Source organism: Medicago sativa, chromosome 5, assembly GCF_051527215.1.
Source record: "Medicago sativa cultivar Bolivia chromosome 5, Bolivia_mono, whole genome shotgun sequence".
Classification (NCBI taxonomy): Eukaryota; Viridiplantae; Streptophyta; class Magnoliopsida; order Fabales; family Fabaceae; genus Medicago; species Medicago sativa.
Window position 1 is genome coordinate 16,104,515 of NC_140753.1, and position 15,832 is coordinate 16,120,346.

The 15,832-nt window shown below is 35.7% G+C and overlaps 2 protein-coding genes across 3 annotated transcripts; one reads left to right on the forward strand and one right to left on the reverse strand.

The window, feature by feature from the left end:
• The first annotated feature begins 2,305 nt into the window (after window positions 1–2,305).
• On the forward strand, window positions 2,306–7,455 carry DUR3 (urea-proton symporter DEGRADATION OF UREA 3 (DUR3)). Its single transcript, XM_085713930.1, has 9 exons — window positions 2,306–2,626; window positions 2,989–3,096; window positions 3,197–3,292; window positions 3,412–3,494; window positions 3,745–3,965; window positions 4,218–4,480; window positions 4,753–4,991; window positions 5,668–6,317; window positions 7,038–7,455. The coding sequence occupies exons 1-9, from the start codon at window positions 2,447–2,449 to the stop codon at window positions 7,331–7,333; spliced, it is 2,136 nt and encodes a 711-aa protein (XP_085570056.1). The 5' UTR covers window positions 2,306–2,446; the 3' UTR covers window positions 7,334–7,455.
• Window positions 7,456–7,593: 138 nt separating this feature from the next.
• Window positions 7,594–15,623, reverse strand: AFH14 (Formin Homology 14). 2 transcript variants are annotated; one of them, XM_085713929.1, is made up of 17 exons: window positions 15,433–15,623; window positions 14,637–15,340; window positions 14,108–14,329; window positions 12,144–13,810; window positions 11,794–11,920; window positions 11,228–11,299; window positions 10,593–10,691; window positions 10,345–10,386; window positions 10,176–10,256; window positions 10,027–10,077; window positions 9,857–9,938; window positions 9,634–9,728; window positions 9,080–9,151; window positions 8,871–8,987; window positions 8,596–8,664; window positions 8,346–8,412; window positions 7,594–8,181 (listed from the first exon to the last, which is right to left on the reverse strand). In XM_085713929.1, exons 1-17 carry the CDS (start codon window positions 15,503–15,505, stop codon window positions 8,027–8,029), a joined length of 3,795 nt encoding a protein of 1,264 aa, XP_085570055.1. In that variant the 5' UTR covers window positions 15,506–15,623; the 3' UTR covers window positions 7,594–8,026. The 2 variants fall into 2 exon arrangements, 1 of the variants encoding a protein (XP_085570055.1); XR_015011817.1 differs by lacking the exons at window positions 7,594–8,181; window positions 8,346–8,412; window positions 8,596–8,664; window positions 8,871–8,987 and having other exon boundaries at window positions 9,121–9,151; window positions 9,807–9,938.
• Between the last annotated feature and the right edge of the window lie 209 nt (window positions 15,624–15,832).

The following is a 15,832-nucleotide window of genomic DNA, read 5'->3' on the forward strand; positions in this document are numbered from 1 at the left end:
CATAGGTCTTGTGAGAGCGTCTTTCCACCGGAGCAGAACCATGGCACACTCTCAGACCTGTTCGACGTCTACGACGAGAAGAAGAAGTGGAAGAAGAAACATGTTTAACAGCGTACTTCTGGGTTTCAGGTGGAATCACAGAAATGAGTTCATTTCCCTTGATTTTGATTTCTAGGGTTTGTATTTTCCCCAATTTGTGAAATTCAGGTATTGATGAATTTGTATGATTTTCGTGTGATTTGTGTTTTGAACAAATTTGGTTGTTGAATCTGAGGTGCGGCCATCATGGAAAGGAAGAGGGGGGAATGAGTTCTTGTCACTTACCTTGTGATTAATCCACTCTAAGGTGCTCTCATAAGTTGATTCCCATGAAATTTGGATGAAAATAAAGATTATGGAAAAATGGAGGAAAAGGGGCGGTTGAGAAATTGGAGGGAGGAGGAGTGATTATGAAACTTGTTTCTTGTTTAAATTCTTACATAGAGCTTATCTGTAGCTTATTCATGAAGTTCAATGGTGGATTAATGAAGTTTAGGTGTAGTTATGGAGGTAGAGGAAGGGAGCCGTAAATTTAGTGAGAGAAGGAGGAGGAGGAAGATTGTTCCAGAGAGATGAGGAACATGTGAGAAATGAGGAAGAAGAAAGGGGCATTGTTGTCTTTTCACACGAAGTTAGGTGCTGGTGATACACCGTAAAATCTGGTAGACCTTCGTAATCCAACGGTCTCTTTTTTTAGGGGATAAAAATGATCAAAATTGGATCAAATTGAATAAAAGAAATAAGTTAAGGGACTTGTTTGACAGACTTTAAACTTATGGGACCAAATTGAATAAAAGAATTAAGTTAAGGGACCGGCAGATCAATTTAGCCTATAAATTAATTAGCAATATAATTGAATCAGATACTATACTTGCTTTCTTCAGGTTTTTTGAGGTTGATTTCTCTTTTACAGTTGTTGATACACATGAGGGATTCTTTACGTTCCTGAAACAAATTCAATAAGAATACATAAGTCAAATAATTATTGGTGGTGAATTGACTATACAAAACAATTTTACACACACAATCAATCAAAACTTTTAATTACGTCATATCAATTAATGTTTCTAATTTACGTGACAATGTAATTATAACAATTTTTTCCTTTAAAAAAAAACTACAATTTTTTATTGGTGGTAATGTAATTGTCACATTTAATAATGACCCGAGGAATTAATAAAATACGCGCAGCATTTAACAAAATTTTGAATAAGATTACCTCTCCTCCTATGGAGGATAAAAGTTGGAAAGAAAGAAAAAGTTACAAATCCATTCAGATGAAACGATGATTCATATTTCTGATTACCATTGATTTGAAGAGATAGAACATTATTGCTTCACCTAACGTATTGGTTGAGGATTCTCATCACATTCTTATTTTAGTCATTAGTCAACTCTTTCTGCTAATTATAAATTTACCACCACCACAATAATAATAATAATAAGGGTCTTGTTAACGAGTGCCCCCGGGGCACTCTTTAAGCATTCCAAAAGGAGAAATTATTCCATAAAAAAGTTAAATGTTTCAATTTCCAATGCATTGATTACAAAAAAATTCAAATAATAATAATAATAATAATAATAATAATAATAATAATAATAAGGGAAATGTTAACGAGTGCTCCCGGGACACTCTTTAAGCACCTAAAGTAGTAAAATTTTATGAAATTTTGTGCATTTATTGCATTGGAAATTGAAATCTTTACCTTTTTTTAAGAATAATTACACCCTCCGGTCACTAATATAAGCAAAAATCCATTTTTTAGATACATTCAATTAATGATGTATGTGGTCTTTATTATATGTCACATACATCATTAATTGAATGTATTTAAAAAGTGGAATTTTGCTTATATTAATGACCGGAGGGTGTACTTTATTAGGAATGTTTAAAGAGTGTCCGGGGACACTCGTTAACAAGACGCTAATAATAATAATAATAATAATAATAATAATAATAATAATTTAAATAGAGATTTTAGATTTGAATCCAAATTTGAAATGCAATAATTGTGCAATATTAAAGTTCTTGAGGGAGAGTTTCATCATTTATTGTAGTTCTAATCGACTCGAGTGATTAGTCTCTAAATTTGTATTTGAAAGATATCTATTTAAGAAAGAAAAAATAAAGGAGACTCCAAAGAAGACTATAGTGTAAGAATATTCAAAAGTTGGACCTTATGAACGGAATCCACCCTTTAGATTCCTTTTGAGATTTCAATCAATAACAATATTATACTTACGTACCTTCTTCTTAGTTTGACTTACTACTCAATAGAGATAAGCCTCTAAATTTCCGCTAAAAATGACTAAATACTTCGGAAAAAAAGCTGCTGCATAGGTATTATAGTTTTATTGAATGATGATAAATAACATCAAATAACTAAATCAAACACTTTTTTCTTTCATGGCTTCTTCATCACAGTGTCCACCCTTTGAATTTTCTAGCAAATACTATCATCAAAATGGAGGTGGATGTGTGAGACAAGCAAGTTTCTTTGAAGGCAAACCTGTGCTTAATCAAGGAGTTGGATATTCTATCATTCTTGGTTTTGGTGCTTTCTTTGCTCTTTTCACCTCTTTCTTGGTTAGTAATCATCCTTAAATAAGTATCTTCCTTTCTTATATGTTGTACAAGTAGAAAATCATAGTGAGCACACCTTTCATAATTCAAAGACATGCTCAATTTATTTATTTTGTTTAAAACCATAATCATAGCCCTTGGTTCACCAACAGAATCCGAGGTATCTCACGGTTCCGACCCTTTGGCTGACTATAGGAGTATCATAAGCGCTTAATTAAGTTGTCTATCCAAATGGAGTTTGTCACACTTAAAGCACACCGTCCCTCCCCGAAAATGTGTAACGTGGGGGATCAAACCTTGGTCCTTCCATCTACAAGTTTAAAGTCATATTGAATTTGTTTGATATAAACATTCTTATTGGACAGGTATGGCTAGAGAAGAGGTATGTTGGGTCCCGCCACACCTCGGAATGGTTCAATACAGCAGGAAGAAATGTTAAGACAGGACTCATTGCAAGTGTCATAGTGTCTCAGGTGATAGTTTCAACAGTCTCTTATTCCACATTTTTACAAACCTCAAATTAGTTACATTTTCTTATCCCTTATCTTAACATTCAATTTGTTTGTTCTGCAGTGGACTTGGGCTGCTACAATCCTGCAAAGCTCTAATGTTGCTTGGGAGTATGGGGTTAGTGGGCCTTTCTGGTATGCTAGTGGAGCTACCATCCAGGTAAGGAGTTCATATTATAAGGCTAACATATGTAAAGTCTTTTTTTTAACTCAAAATTCTGATATATTGGAATTTGGAAAATGGAAAGTGTAATAAGGCTGAGATTTGACTATGATCAGGTAATGTTATTTGGAATTATGGCTATAGAGATTAAAAGAAAGGCTCCATATGCTCATACTGTGTGTGAAATTGTCAAAGCTCGGTATGTTGCTTTTTTTACACAGATGCACAATCATATTTCATTATTATGTCACAGTATAAACAAGTTTTAAGAAGTAATAGTAGGATGTTGAAAGATAATGAAGTGTGATCAAACATGTCTGTAAAACCTATTTAGCGTAGATGCATAGTTATTACTCTCTTTTTTTCTTCATGTTTTGCAAAATACTTAAGCGAATGTATTGCTTTTTCTTTTGTTATTCTAATATAGTAACAATGTTTGTTTACCTCAGTTGGGGGACTTCAGCACACATTGTGTTCCTTTTCTTCTGCTTCATGACAAATATAATTGTAACGGCTATGTTACTTCTTGGTGGTTCTGCCGTTGTAAATGCATTAACTGGCGTCAACATTTATGCTGCTAGCTTTCTAATACCACTTGGAGTAATAGTCTATACACTAGCCGGTGGACTCAAGGCCACATTCTTAGCAAGCTATATACATTCTGTCATAGGTAAAACTTCAACATTATCACTTTTACCTCAACAGTATTAACATTGAGATTAACTTTGATACACGGTCAATGTAAACTTTTTATACATTTGATCAAAATCACAATAGCCTTTCGTATGACTTTTACAGTAGATATGATTAAAATATTTTACACTGTTCTATTAACATTTTGATTCATTTATGTGTACCTGGTCATGTTGATTCATTTATGTCTTATCCTTAAACTATGTATTTCTTTGTTTTCAATTTTCAGTGCACGTTGTTTTGGTCATTTTTGTGTACCTGGTCTATACTTCTAGCAGTGAGCTTGGTAGTCCGAGTGTCGTTTACAATCGCTTGCTCGAAGTTGCAAGCAAATCAAGAACATGCCAAGATCCTATATCACACCATGGGCAATCTTGTGGTCCTGTTAGTGGAAATCACAAAGGCTCTTACTTAACAATGCTTAGTTCAGGTGGCTTGGTTTTTGGGATCATTAACATTGTTGGCAACTTTGGCACCGTGTTTGTTGACAATGTAAGCATGACTTGAAATTCGTTTAAATAATCTACGGTTTACAATTTGTTCTTGTCAGTTACTGAGCAACGATGACGTTAACAATAAATCACAATATCGCATTAGAAATACATTAAATACCACTTTTTATATAGCTAAAATAACATGATGAAATACAAAGTATGATTAAAGGGATAGCATGATGAAAGGTGTTTATATAGCTAATCCTGTCACCTTTTTCTATTATAACAGTTGTTTTGTCACTATTGATGGTTTAAATGTGAAATGTTTAGGGCTATTGGGTGAGTGCTATTGCAGCAAGGCCTTCATCAACTCATAAGGGATACTTATTGGGAGGTCTGGTCTGGTTTGCAGTGCCATTTTCTTTGGCCACATCACTTGGTTTGGGAGCACTAGCCCTAGATTTACCACTAAATGAAAGTGAGGCAGGTCGTGGACTGGTTCCTCCAGCTACTGCTGTAGCTTTGATGGGGAAAGGTGGATCAATTCTCCTTCTTACCATGCTTTTTATGTAAGTTACAATCTGCTACCTTTTGGAAATACTTTTGTCTACTCTAGATAAAATTGGAATTGCCAGGGTTCAAGTAATTTAGTTTCTGAAATTAAAGAAATTTCAAATTGGCCCCTAAAATTGAAATTTTTGGATCACAAACAATTTTAGAGACTGAAATAACCAATTCAAAAGGATTGTTGTGATTAAGAATTTTCTATTTCCGGAATCATTTGAGAATTACAATTTCAAAGATCAAATTGATTGATGCCTACAATTTTATGGACTAAATTGGCAATTCACTCGTTAACAAACAATTTAATGTTCTATACGCTTTTAGGAGAAGAAAACAAGTAAATAGCTATTTTGGTACTTAAATATGTGAGATGTTGTTCCTATTCCCATAATGTATCGACTTACAAACACAACCCTAAGGATTTCTTTTGTTAGTAGTTTTACGGACTAGCATGACTAACAAAAGATACGTTTAATTACTAAGCCAACTGACGAAGTACAGATTCCAATACCAAAATGACTAGCCAAACACACATTCAGATACATTTTTAAAATTTTGATACCCTCGAGGACTATTGTGACAATGTTTCACACATTTAAGGAACAAATATTGTTTACTCAAAAGAAAACTATCAAGCATCCTTATTATTTTACCTGATGATTTTAATATATTTATTATCAGGGCAGTGACTTCTGCTGGTTCATCAGAGCTGATTGCCGTGTCCTCGTTATGCACATATGATATCTACAGAACTTACATAAACCCTAATGCAAGTGGAAAGAAAATCCTCAAAGTATCAAGGATGGTTGTCCTAGGGTTTGGATGTTTCATGGGATTGTTAGCAGTTATACTAAACAAAGCAGGAGTATCTTTAGGATGGATGTACCTTGCAATGGGAGTTTTGATTGGTTCAGCAGTTATTCCTATTGCTTTCATGCTTCTATGGAGAAAAGCAAATGCAATTGGAGCAATTCTTGGAACAGTATTTGGTTGTGTTCTTGGAATAATCACATGGTTGTCTGTTACAAAGATAGAGTATGGAAAGATAAACCTTGATACAAGTGGAAGAAATGCACCAATGCTTGCTGGAAACCTTGTTTCTATACTAACTGGAGGAGTTGTTCATGCTGTTTGTAGCATGTTGTGGCCTCAGAACTATGATTGGAGTACTACCAAACAAATTACTGTGGTTGAAAAGGAAAAGACTGATTTGCCAGTGGAAGAGTTTAAAGAAGAAAAGTTAACAAGGGCTAAAGTTTGGATTGTGAAATGGGGTATTGGCTTCACTATTTTGATAGTTATACTATGGCCTATTCTTTCCCTCCCTGCAGGTAACTTTGAGTTGCATTATGATTTTCTCTTCACATTTTCAATGCAATTATACATCAATAGTGACAATTAGGCTTGGTCCAGGAAAGAGGCTATTGAAGTCCTTGCTTTAGGCTTCATCCAAATAACTTATTGGGGAATTTTCCCACCCCCAAATCAGTTCTGATGCACACATCAAGAAAGAAAGAAAAAAACAGTTTTTGTGCGACCAGATGTGTCCTTCTGTACAAATCAAAGAGTTTTTGTGTCGTTTGAATGTGTAATTTCAAAATCACGTGTGGTTTTTTAGAAATGTGAGGTGGATAAAGTTTCTCCATGACGTATTTGTCATACTAATGCAATGTAAACAAGTTTGTTAAGAGAAATTAGGGAGCGACTTTTTCACAAAAATCACACAATTCTGAAGTATATTTTCTAAATGGTAAAAAAAAAATGTTTTTGTTAGGAAGTACACATCGAGACGAACCCAAAATTGTGTTTTTTTCTAGCTGTGCACATCTAAAATGACTTGTGGGTGGAAAAAGTTCCTCCCAAAATCCCTCGTAGTAGTTTGAATTATAACTTTTCTTCATCTACGCACTCTAAATATTACATTATTTGATGCAAATATAAGTAAGAAAGTTTGTCAAATCTCAAAACAGGTAACATATCTGATTTGGTCTCTTATACAATCAATGTGACAACTTGCAAAATAACACACGTTTGTTTATTCATTATCACAGGGGAGTTCAGCAAAGGGTACTTCTTTTTCTGGGCTGTGATTGCTATAGGATGGGGTACAGTAGGTTCTGCTGTGATAATTGCTTTACCAATAATAGAGAGCTGGGATACCATCCAAACTGTTATTCTAGGAATGTTTACAAATGACAGACTCGTGGAAAAGGTGGATGAGTTAAATTTCAAGTTGCATACAATCATACAGGCAATTCCAGAAGCAGAGAGACTTTACTTGCTTGAAAAGGAAAAAACCAAAAAATTAGAAGCCTCAGAGCAACAATCTGTTTCAATTCCTATGTAAGATTTATAAGGTGCCAAATTGTATCAGAATCACCAACATTTCTAGACCTTACATTCTTCTTTCACATCCAATTGTACACTTTGAACAATCATATTTATACGTGATTCTGTAGTATTTCAAAACTGCAAAACTTCATAAATAAATATAACCAATGTAATTAACTCCTTTAAAATAACTAACATATCAATATTTTGATCAAAGTTACGTTTGTCAAGGTAGAATCAATTCAAAAAGGTTTTTGAGTTCAAAACGTGAAAGAGTTTGTGAAAGAAAGCTAAAAGGATAACTCATTATGGGCAAAAAAGAAATTGTTGACATATATATACATGTGAAGACCGAAGAATTCATCAGTGTATAAAAAATATTATGGCCCCTATTCTAAAGAGGAGCAAAATGCCTCATGAAATATAACTAAACATGAGCATAATGATTTTTCTATATTAGACATTAGTTGCTCTGTGGTATAATTACAAAAGACCTCCAGCTTGTTGATTTATTTCCCCTTTACCACTAGCACAAGGGGAGATGCACGCACCTTGATCCAACGGCCAGCATTGTCATAGAACATATAGATCCCCAATAGTGCATGCATGCAAAAACGCATGAATTGCTTTTGAGTGCAAACTGTACAGTTCAACTTCAGCATGCTTGAACTGAAAGTAATCGTGCCTCATGCTTGTTTATAATATATCTCTATCGAACCACGTCTTTTCTAGAATGTGTGTTATTTGCTGTCTTTTCCTTCATGGCTTCTTTCTCTAATTTCTTTTTCTCCGCATCTGCTAGTCTTTCATTCTCCTCTCTTGACTTGTTGAAGGTCTTTACAAAAACAACAAGTATTTGTGTCACTGCAACAATAGCAAAAGTTTGAAAGTCAAAAAAATCGTGACAGAATCTTTAAAATAAAACAAAAACAGTAATTCATGTGCGATCAGCAGATCAAAGCATTATGCGACTATTTGCTTTGTGATTTAAAATCGAATAAGGGTCAGTCCTGGAGAAAACAACAGACCTTGTTCAAAGGGGCACCTGGCTGGATCCTCCCCAAAGTATTTGGACAAAGAATCGGCATTTCTTCCCTGGAAGAGGAAGTTTCAAAACAAAAAACAATAAGTAGCAATTGGAAGAGTTAGTTATCAGCATAGCCCTGTCTATATTTGTATATAGTGCATTAAACTCTTCTCTAAGTAGGCAATCACTCACCATCCTAGAACACTCTGAAAAAAGGAGATAGACAAGATATAAACTATAACAGGACTCACCACATCGGCATACAATGATATAAGTGACCTCACATCAGCTTCGGCAAAGTCAAGAAAATTCTTCAACACCTGAGCAAGAGAAAGTTACCCAGAAAATCATGAGCAAATACAGTCAGTTGTTTTAATAAAGAAATCAAGGATTTACTCATCAGGCAATAAAACATGTTATACAAAAACAAAATTAGCTCGATGCATGATAAAATTTGGCTCAGTAAGAGAAGCATTTTTCTAGTAGATAAGTATAAAAGCTACCATTTGTATTCAATATTCTGTACCTTGCGAAATCCTGAAGATATAGAACCATCATTTTCAGAAGCAGTGAGTTCTTGCTCAACTTTCTCTAAACCTTTATGCACAGCTTGCATTTCTTCAGCTAATGCTTTTAGTTGGATCTAGATATTGGATAGGGAACCAATCAATAAACAACTAACTTTACACGTGAAATTATAAAGTGAATGTAAAGCATTAGTATCAAAGAGATTACCTTAGAAGCAGCTTCCAAATGGACAAGATCCTTGTCAAAATCTATCAATTCTGGCATTTTTTCAGCAAGAAGCTAGCATGAAAGTAATAAAATATTTAGAATTAGGGGGAAAATTCTGCGAAGGTATAGCATCAAAAGCAACGTCGATGGAAAACAAATGGAAATTTTTTGATATCCTTGCATAAAATAACATTGAACCAAAATGGATAAAATGCTCCTATTGAACAAAAAGAAAATATAAAAAGGTTAAAACTTGAATAACATAAAGTAAATATAAGGAAATTAAATAACAAAGTGAAAATAAGCTGACGTTTTCGTAATCATTTGTGAAAACAATGTCAACTAAAAGCAAAAATCACCAACAAATCAAGCACGACCCAAGTGTTACATAATAATGCCTAGAAAAAGAACAAAATAGCCTTATTATCAGCAGTTAGAGCAACAACTTTTTTTCAGAAAGGAAATGGAAATTATATCGGGATAGTCCACGACTACCTTAAAGATAAAATAATACTCATAATGCAAGTATTATTTGAAGATTTTGACATATATACCTTACACAAATAATGCATTAAAGTCATTTTGTTATTTCTTGCACGGGTATCAGATAATTTGAGAAGGCTGTCCAATTTGAATCCTACTGCTGAACCTGCATTGAGCAACATAGAAAATGTAAGCTAAACGGCATAAGATAACTTTTCTTATTTTGTCGAATATAACTAAATACCCATCTCAAATTAAAACACATTCAAGTAAGGCAAGAGTTCATAGAAATACCTCGTGCTGTTCCCTGATTCAAAGCATTGCCCAATGTAAGAATAGTTTGCATTATTTGACGCAATTTTACCGATTCTTTGACCTGTAAGCACAAGTAATGATAATATGATATAACGATGCAGCCCAATAACGGTACATGTTTGTCAATGACAAGATCAATTAAACAGTACCTCTCTGGTTGCATCGTTGATTGTATTCAAATTTTTCCTTAAATCACTCACCTGTAAAAGTACAAAAAAACAAGTTTTTAAGCATATGTCCTAATAACAGCAGAAGATTGCAAAACTATGCATGGATAACGATAACCTAGACACCATACCTGACCAGAAAAGGTGATTTTAAAAGCAAACACCCTTAACTTGGATTCTATTCGTGGAACCTTCATCAGCTCCATGAAAAACTGAATAAAATATTAAAATAAAAATTTGTTAGAATCGAGATACACAATTTGCAAGGATTCGTTGACAAAAGAGTATCAAGAAGAGAACCTGCTCACACTTCCCAAGCATATCCTTGTTCCCAGTATAGTTCTGAAAATAGAAAGATTTTTAGCCAAGAAATATAAAAAGACCATTTCCTACTTCCTCATTAAAAAACACAGCTACTCATAATTTTAGTATCTTTTTTCTATTAATATTCAGTTTTTCTACTTTCAAATATATGAAATTAAATAATGTCACAGATTGCAGTTCACAAAACGTTTTATAGGTTATTGTGGGAGAGAGGAGAGGAGTACCTTCAGTATCTCCATCTCTTCCTTTGTGGGACAGAACTTGATGAGATTCTCAACCTGATCAATATCCAGAACACAAGAATCCAATGCCAAAACTGCGTTCTGGAACCAAAACAAAACCAATAAAAATGAAAAATATTAAGAGGAAATATGAAAAAATAAAGCCATCTAACAACAAATTGATTTTCCTAGATGTGAGTCTCTTGTCTTATTCTCTACTTACTCTCTTTCAAAACCTTATAGCAAGACTCGTGATATTAACACGCTCTCTTTATTTTTGAAGATATATACTCATATTAATTAATGCACTTCAGTTTATTAATTCTAACGCAAGCCCGTATACTTTAGTTTATTAATTCTCCTATGCAATTCCAACACAGAGTATCCTTTAAAAGGGTTGACTTGAGCATTAACTCTACAATATTGCCCATAAATAACATTCAATATCAACAACACTAATGAGCTACATGGATAAATCAACACTATAGAACTCTATCAAAAGTTAAGGAAATATCTAACTATATATTTGTGATATGATACAACATAGAAAAACATCTGAAACGTGAATAACAGAGGTGATTTCATCCAGTAAACTACAAGTTCCAAAATAAACTGAAAGCAAAGATAAGGAAACTTACAAGCATATCTGGCAAAGGAATTTTGATTTTAGAGAGCATTATTTCACAATTATATGCTCTACGCAAGTCAACCTGGCAGTGGAAAAAAAATGAAAATTTCGATTTAGTTACAGATTTTTTTTATCAATCAGATACTAAATAAATCAGACAAAGAAATCTTGTCACAAAACTGGAAGAATTAAGGCATCTTAATTAAATTAAGTTAGAGAGGACATAATAATACTAAGGTAACATATCTTAACACCCATGCAAATTGCAACATGGAATATTTGTTTCAACAGAAAATTGCATACCAATAAAATCCAATATAAAACACTTTAGTAATCAAATTTTCTGTACTCAGTTCCTTTTTTTAAAGGTATGCAATTAGCAAGACCAGAAAAAGTCTCTGGATCTCTAGAGACTACAGTTTTGATGCTTAATAGCAGTTTATTGCCATTTTAAAACTACAGTGATACTGATACCCAATCACAATTACATAATATTATAATTATAATCAGGCATATTGCATATAAACTCTAAGCAAAGGGTAGTAAAATAATATATGCCAATGAGGAGTAGCTTACCAATTGTACTTTCTCAGGTTTATTAATATTAGGACCACGCCGAACTCCACCTTTAGTACTATTTCCGTCAGAAATAGATGCTGCTGAAAACAGGGTCTCAAGTTCTGATATGTCTATGTCAGGGGCCCTAAGAAAAACTTTCATTATCTGAATCAGAAATGATAAAAGGATATAACATCCTATCCTCCTAAGTCCTATCCAATGAAGGATCGGAGGATATAGTACATTAAACAGTATGTCCCGCAACAAGTTCAAAGAAACAAATCTTTAATGACAATTCATGACTACGAAACAATTCTTAGGAAAATTAAGTCTGGTGATATACAGTATGAAAAGTCAATAATCAGTACCTTGAACTATTGTCTTGTTTCTGTGAATCAGCCCATAAACTCCCTTGCACTGCTCGAGAAACTTTCACCCAATGCAGGGGCTTTAACAAAGTTTTTTTAACGGCAATACCAGTCGTACCAGTACCACGACCTCTTCCCACATTTGTTGTTGCTAGAGAAGCTTTGCCTGGAGGTGGAGGCACGCTAGGGGCTCTGCCTGCAATAGGTGGAGGTGCCGGCAACGAGCCACGACCAGGTGGCGGAGGAGGCGCATTAGGAGGCTGAGGTGCTGGCGGAGCTGAACCTGTTCGTCCAGATCCTGGAGGAGGTGGAGGTGGTGGGGCTGAACCTGTTCGAGGAGGACCTAGAGGAGGTGGAGGTGGTGGGGCTGAACCTGTTCGTGGAGGACCTGGAGGAGGTGGTGGAGGTGGTGGGCCTAATCCTGTTCGTGTAGAACCTGGAGGAGGTGGTGGAGGTGGTGGGGCAGAACCTGTTCGTGTAGAACCTGGAGGAGGTGGCGGAGGTGGTGGGGCTGTACCTGTACGTGTAGAACCTGGAGGTGGTGGCGGAGGTGGTGGGGCTGTACCTGTTCGTGTAGAACCTGGAGGTGGTGGTGGAGGTGGTGGGGCTGAACCAGTTCGTGCAGAACCTGGCGGTGGTGGTGGAGGTGGTGGGGCTGATGTTTGTGTAGAGCCTGGAGGCAGTGGGGGTGGAGGTGGTGGGACTGATCCTGTTCGTGTAGAACCTGGAGGAGGAGGTGGAGGAGGTGGCGGGGCTGAACCTGTTTGCAACGGAACTGGAGGAGGTGGTGGAGGTGGCGGGGCTGAACCTGTTCGCAGCGGAACTGGAGGAGGTGGAGCTGTACCTGTTCGCAGCAGAACTGGAGGAGGTGGTGGAGGAGGTGGTGGAGGTGGCGGAGCTGAACCTGTCTGTGATGGAACTGGAGGAGGAGGAGGTGGTGGCGGCGTGGTTAAACCTATTTGTGTAGAAAATGTAGGAGGTGGAGGTGGAGGTGGTGGGGCTGAACCTATTGGAGCAAATCCTGGAGGAGGTGGTGGGGGTGGAGGTAATGGGACTGAACTTGTATGGACAGGTCCTGGTTGAGGAGATGAATGAAATGTTGAAGCACTGCTAGCATTGCTGGTCATGGGCGGGGGAGCGGGTGCAGGTGGACCAGAAGCATTATCAGTGTTGCTACCTAGAGGGGAACCACCAACATGATGAGGTGGTGAAACATTATCAGTCAATAACTGATCAGGCATTCTAGAAGTGAGATTTACACAATTTCCACCATTGTTTTCAAAAGCTAAATGATCCAAATCAGGGGTTTCGGATGTCAATAATTTTGAAGGAACAGCAGAAGATTTGGGAGTAACATCAAAGGCCTCATCTGAACTATCAGCAATACTTGATCCATTATTTTCTTCTTCAGAGTCAGCTGGCGAGGAAAACCAACTTCCTTTACCTTGCAACCTCGTAAACTCTTTGGCTTCATTTAAGACAGTAAGCTGTCTAAGCAGCCACACTGCCGCAGCATCACCACTGTCAACCCATTCCACTCCACTAAAAAGTTCTTGAACTCTTGAAAATGCTTCAATAGGTAATCCACCTTTCTCCTCACCATTTAAAATGGCTGTTTCCGTCGGAGCTCTCTGAGGACTTATGTTTTCAACCTCCCCAAATAAAACCTAAATTTAGAGGTTTAACACAATCAGAACAAATACAAACCTTCCTAGAGCAAAACCACAGCAATCACAACTGGTCCACAATTATAATTTCAGTTGGATTCAATCACAAATATTCTTTACACTATCAGACAATTATAACCATTTGATCATTAAAAGTGTTTAACTTTTATTATATCTAACTTAAAAATTATACAGATGATGGTTTGTGATAGGTTGCCGATGTAAAATGTTTTACATTAACAGTGCATCAAAATTATTCTCTATAAATATCTATACAATGCTAAAACAAGCACTTACCTCAGCCCTGAAGCCTTTCGGATACCGCTCCTTCGAGTCCCAAAGAATATCCAAGTTTTCAGTGTTCAGCATCAGTATATTTGATCGAATAAACGCCGTATTGAACATCACACGAAACATCATCACTTCCCTTTCCGGATCCAAATCCAAATGGACACACTCCAAAACCACATCTCCTTGCACTAAACATTGAATATCAATCTTAATCACATCACAGTCTACCTGAGAATCAAAAAGAACACAACACATTCCAACATCAATAATATGAAGCAACAAAATTAACACAACACAATAAACTCAAGCATAAAACTTAGATGCAGTCCTTTACCTACTGTTCTACACTACATATGCATAACAACGGTCAAAAACTAGATCAAGAGGTGCATTGTAAAACTGTTTATTTTTTCCTTATATGTAAAATTAAAATAACTGTTTTTCATGTTTAGCACGATACCAACAGTACATAAGGAACTGCATCTAAGTTTTACCTTAAACTCAATCACTACCAAAACACAAAAAATCCATAAACCTGACTATAATGCCTCAAATGCTTCTTCTTCTTATGCATATTATAAATCATCTGAGTAGAAAGTCCGCCTCTGCTAAGCAAATTCCTCCCGAAAATCCTAAACATCGGCCTACATCCATTAGATGAATCAAAGCTAGGAATTCCCCTAAGAATAACACAATCCAAAGACAATGCTCTCTCAGGAGGAGGCCACTCTGGCGCAATATTCCTCCTCGCGACATATTGAATATACCGAAGCTGCGAAGGCTGTGGATTCAAAGGTGACAACAACTGCAACAAACCCTTAGGTGCTTCTCTATGAACCATTACAAGGGTCCTACGTTCACCACTATGAACCCTTCTAAAAATCAACAAACTTGCCAACAAAAAAGCCAAAAGTGGCCAACCCCCTCTTTCACAATGAAACAAAATCACATTTTGATGATTACCAAGCAAAAGCCAACTCTCACAAACACGAAGAAAATGCTGAACGAGTGAAAGTGGCAAAAGAGGACAACCCTCATAGTTTTTTGGATAATCCATAACAATAACATCATAATCACACATTAATTCAGCGAAATTGCTTCGCTTTTCGCCGTCGCGAAAATTGAACGCTAGAAAGGACGATTCTGGAAACTCTTCGTGTAATTCTGTCACGATTTCGTGAAGATATAGCTGGTACATTCCATCTGGTAATGCTTCAGTAGAAAAACACGAATCGAAAACTGCAACAAAAAAAACAAAAAATTTACAAAAAATTTACAAAATTTTTTGAAAAATGACAAAAATGGGGAAAATGTAAAGATTGAATTTTTACCGTAAACTCTGTCAATGAATTCGAGTAAACCATCTGGGGGTCTTTTGTAGAAGAATCTGCTGAGAAGAGACATGGTTTTCGCATGTGGGTCGGTTGAAGAAGAATGAAGCTCAGAAAAGTGAAGTTTATAGCTATGGAGTTTAGAGAGAGAAAGAGAAAGAAAAAAAAGAGAGTTTTGAAATTTGAATAATAGATTTTGCTAATGATTATTTTTTTCTTACATAACAGAAAGAAATTGATGTTAAAACAGTAGAGGTTGTTTAGATTTCATTATCTTTGTTATCCAATGGGTAAATTTCAGTTATTTTAATAATGTTGTAATCTACTTAAGATCTTAATCTACTTAGTTAATTATCATTGATAAGTGATTGTTTTTTGACAGTAATGATCAGTAATTGTT

Bases quoted from the DNA above. Each gene is read 5' to 3' on its own strand.
- DUR3 (XM_085713930.1), top strand. From the start codon at position 2,447: ATGGCTTCTTCATCACAGTGTCCACCCTTTGAATTTTCTAGCAAATAC. The intron at 4,481-4,752 runs GTAAGCATGACT...TGAAATGTTTAG, and splicing joins GCACCGTGTTTGTTGACAAT to GGCTATTGGGTGAGTGCTAT. The intron at 4,992-5,667 runs GTAAGTTACAAT...ATTTATTATCAG, and splicing joins CTTCTTACCATGCTTTTTAT to GGCAGTGACTTCTGCTGGTT.
- AFH14 (XM_085713929.1), bottom strand. From the start codon at position 15,505: ATGTCTCTTCTCAGCAGATTCTTCTACAAAAGACCCCCAGATGGTTTA. The intron at 13,811-14,107 runs GTAAGTGCTTGT...CTCTAAATTTAG, and splicing joins CGAAAGGCTTCAGGGCTGAG to GTTTTATTTGGGGAGGTTGA. The intron at 10,078-10,175 runs GTATGGTGTCTA...GTACTTTTACAG, and splicing joins AAATCACCTTTTCTGGTCAG to GTGAGTGATTTAAGGAAAAA.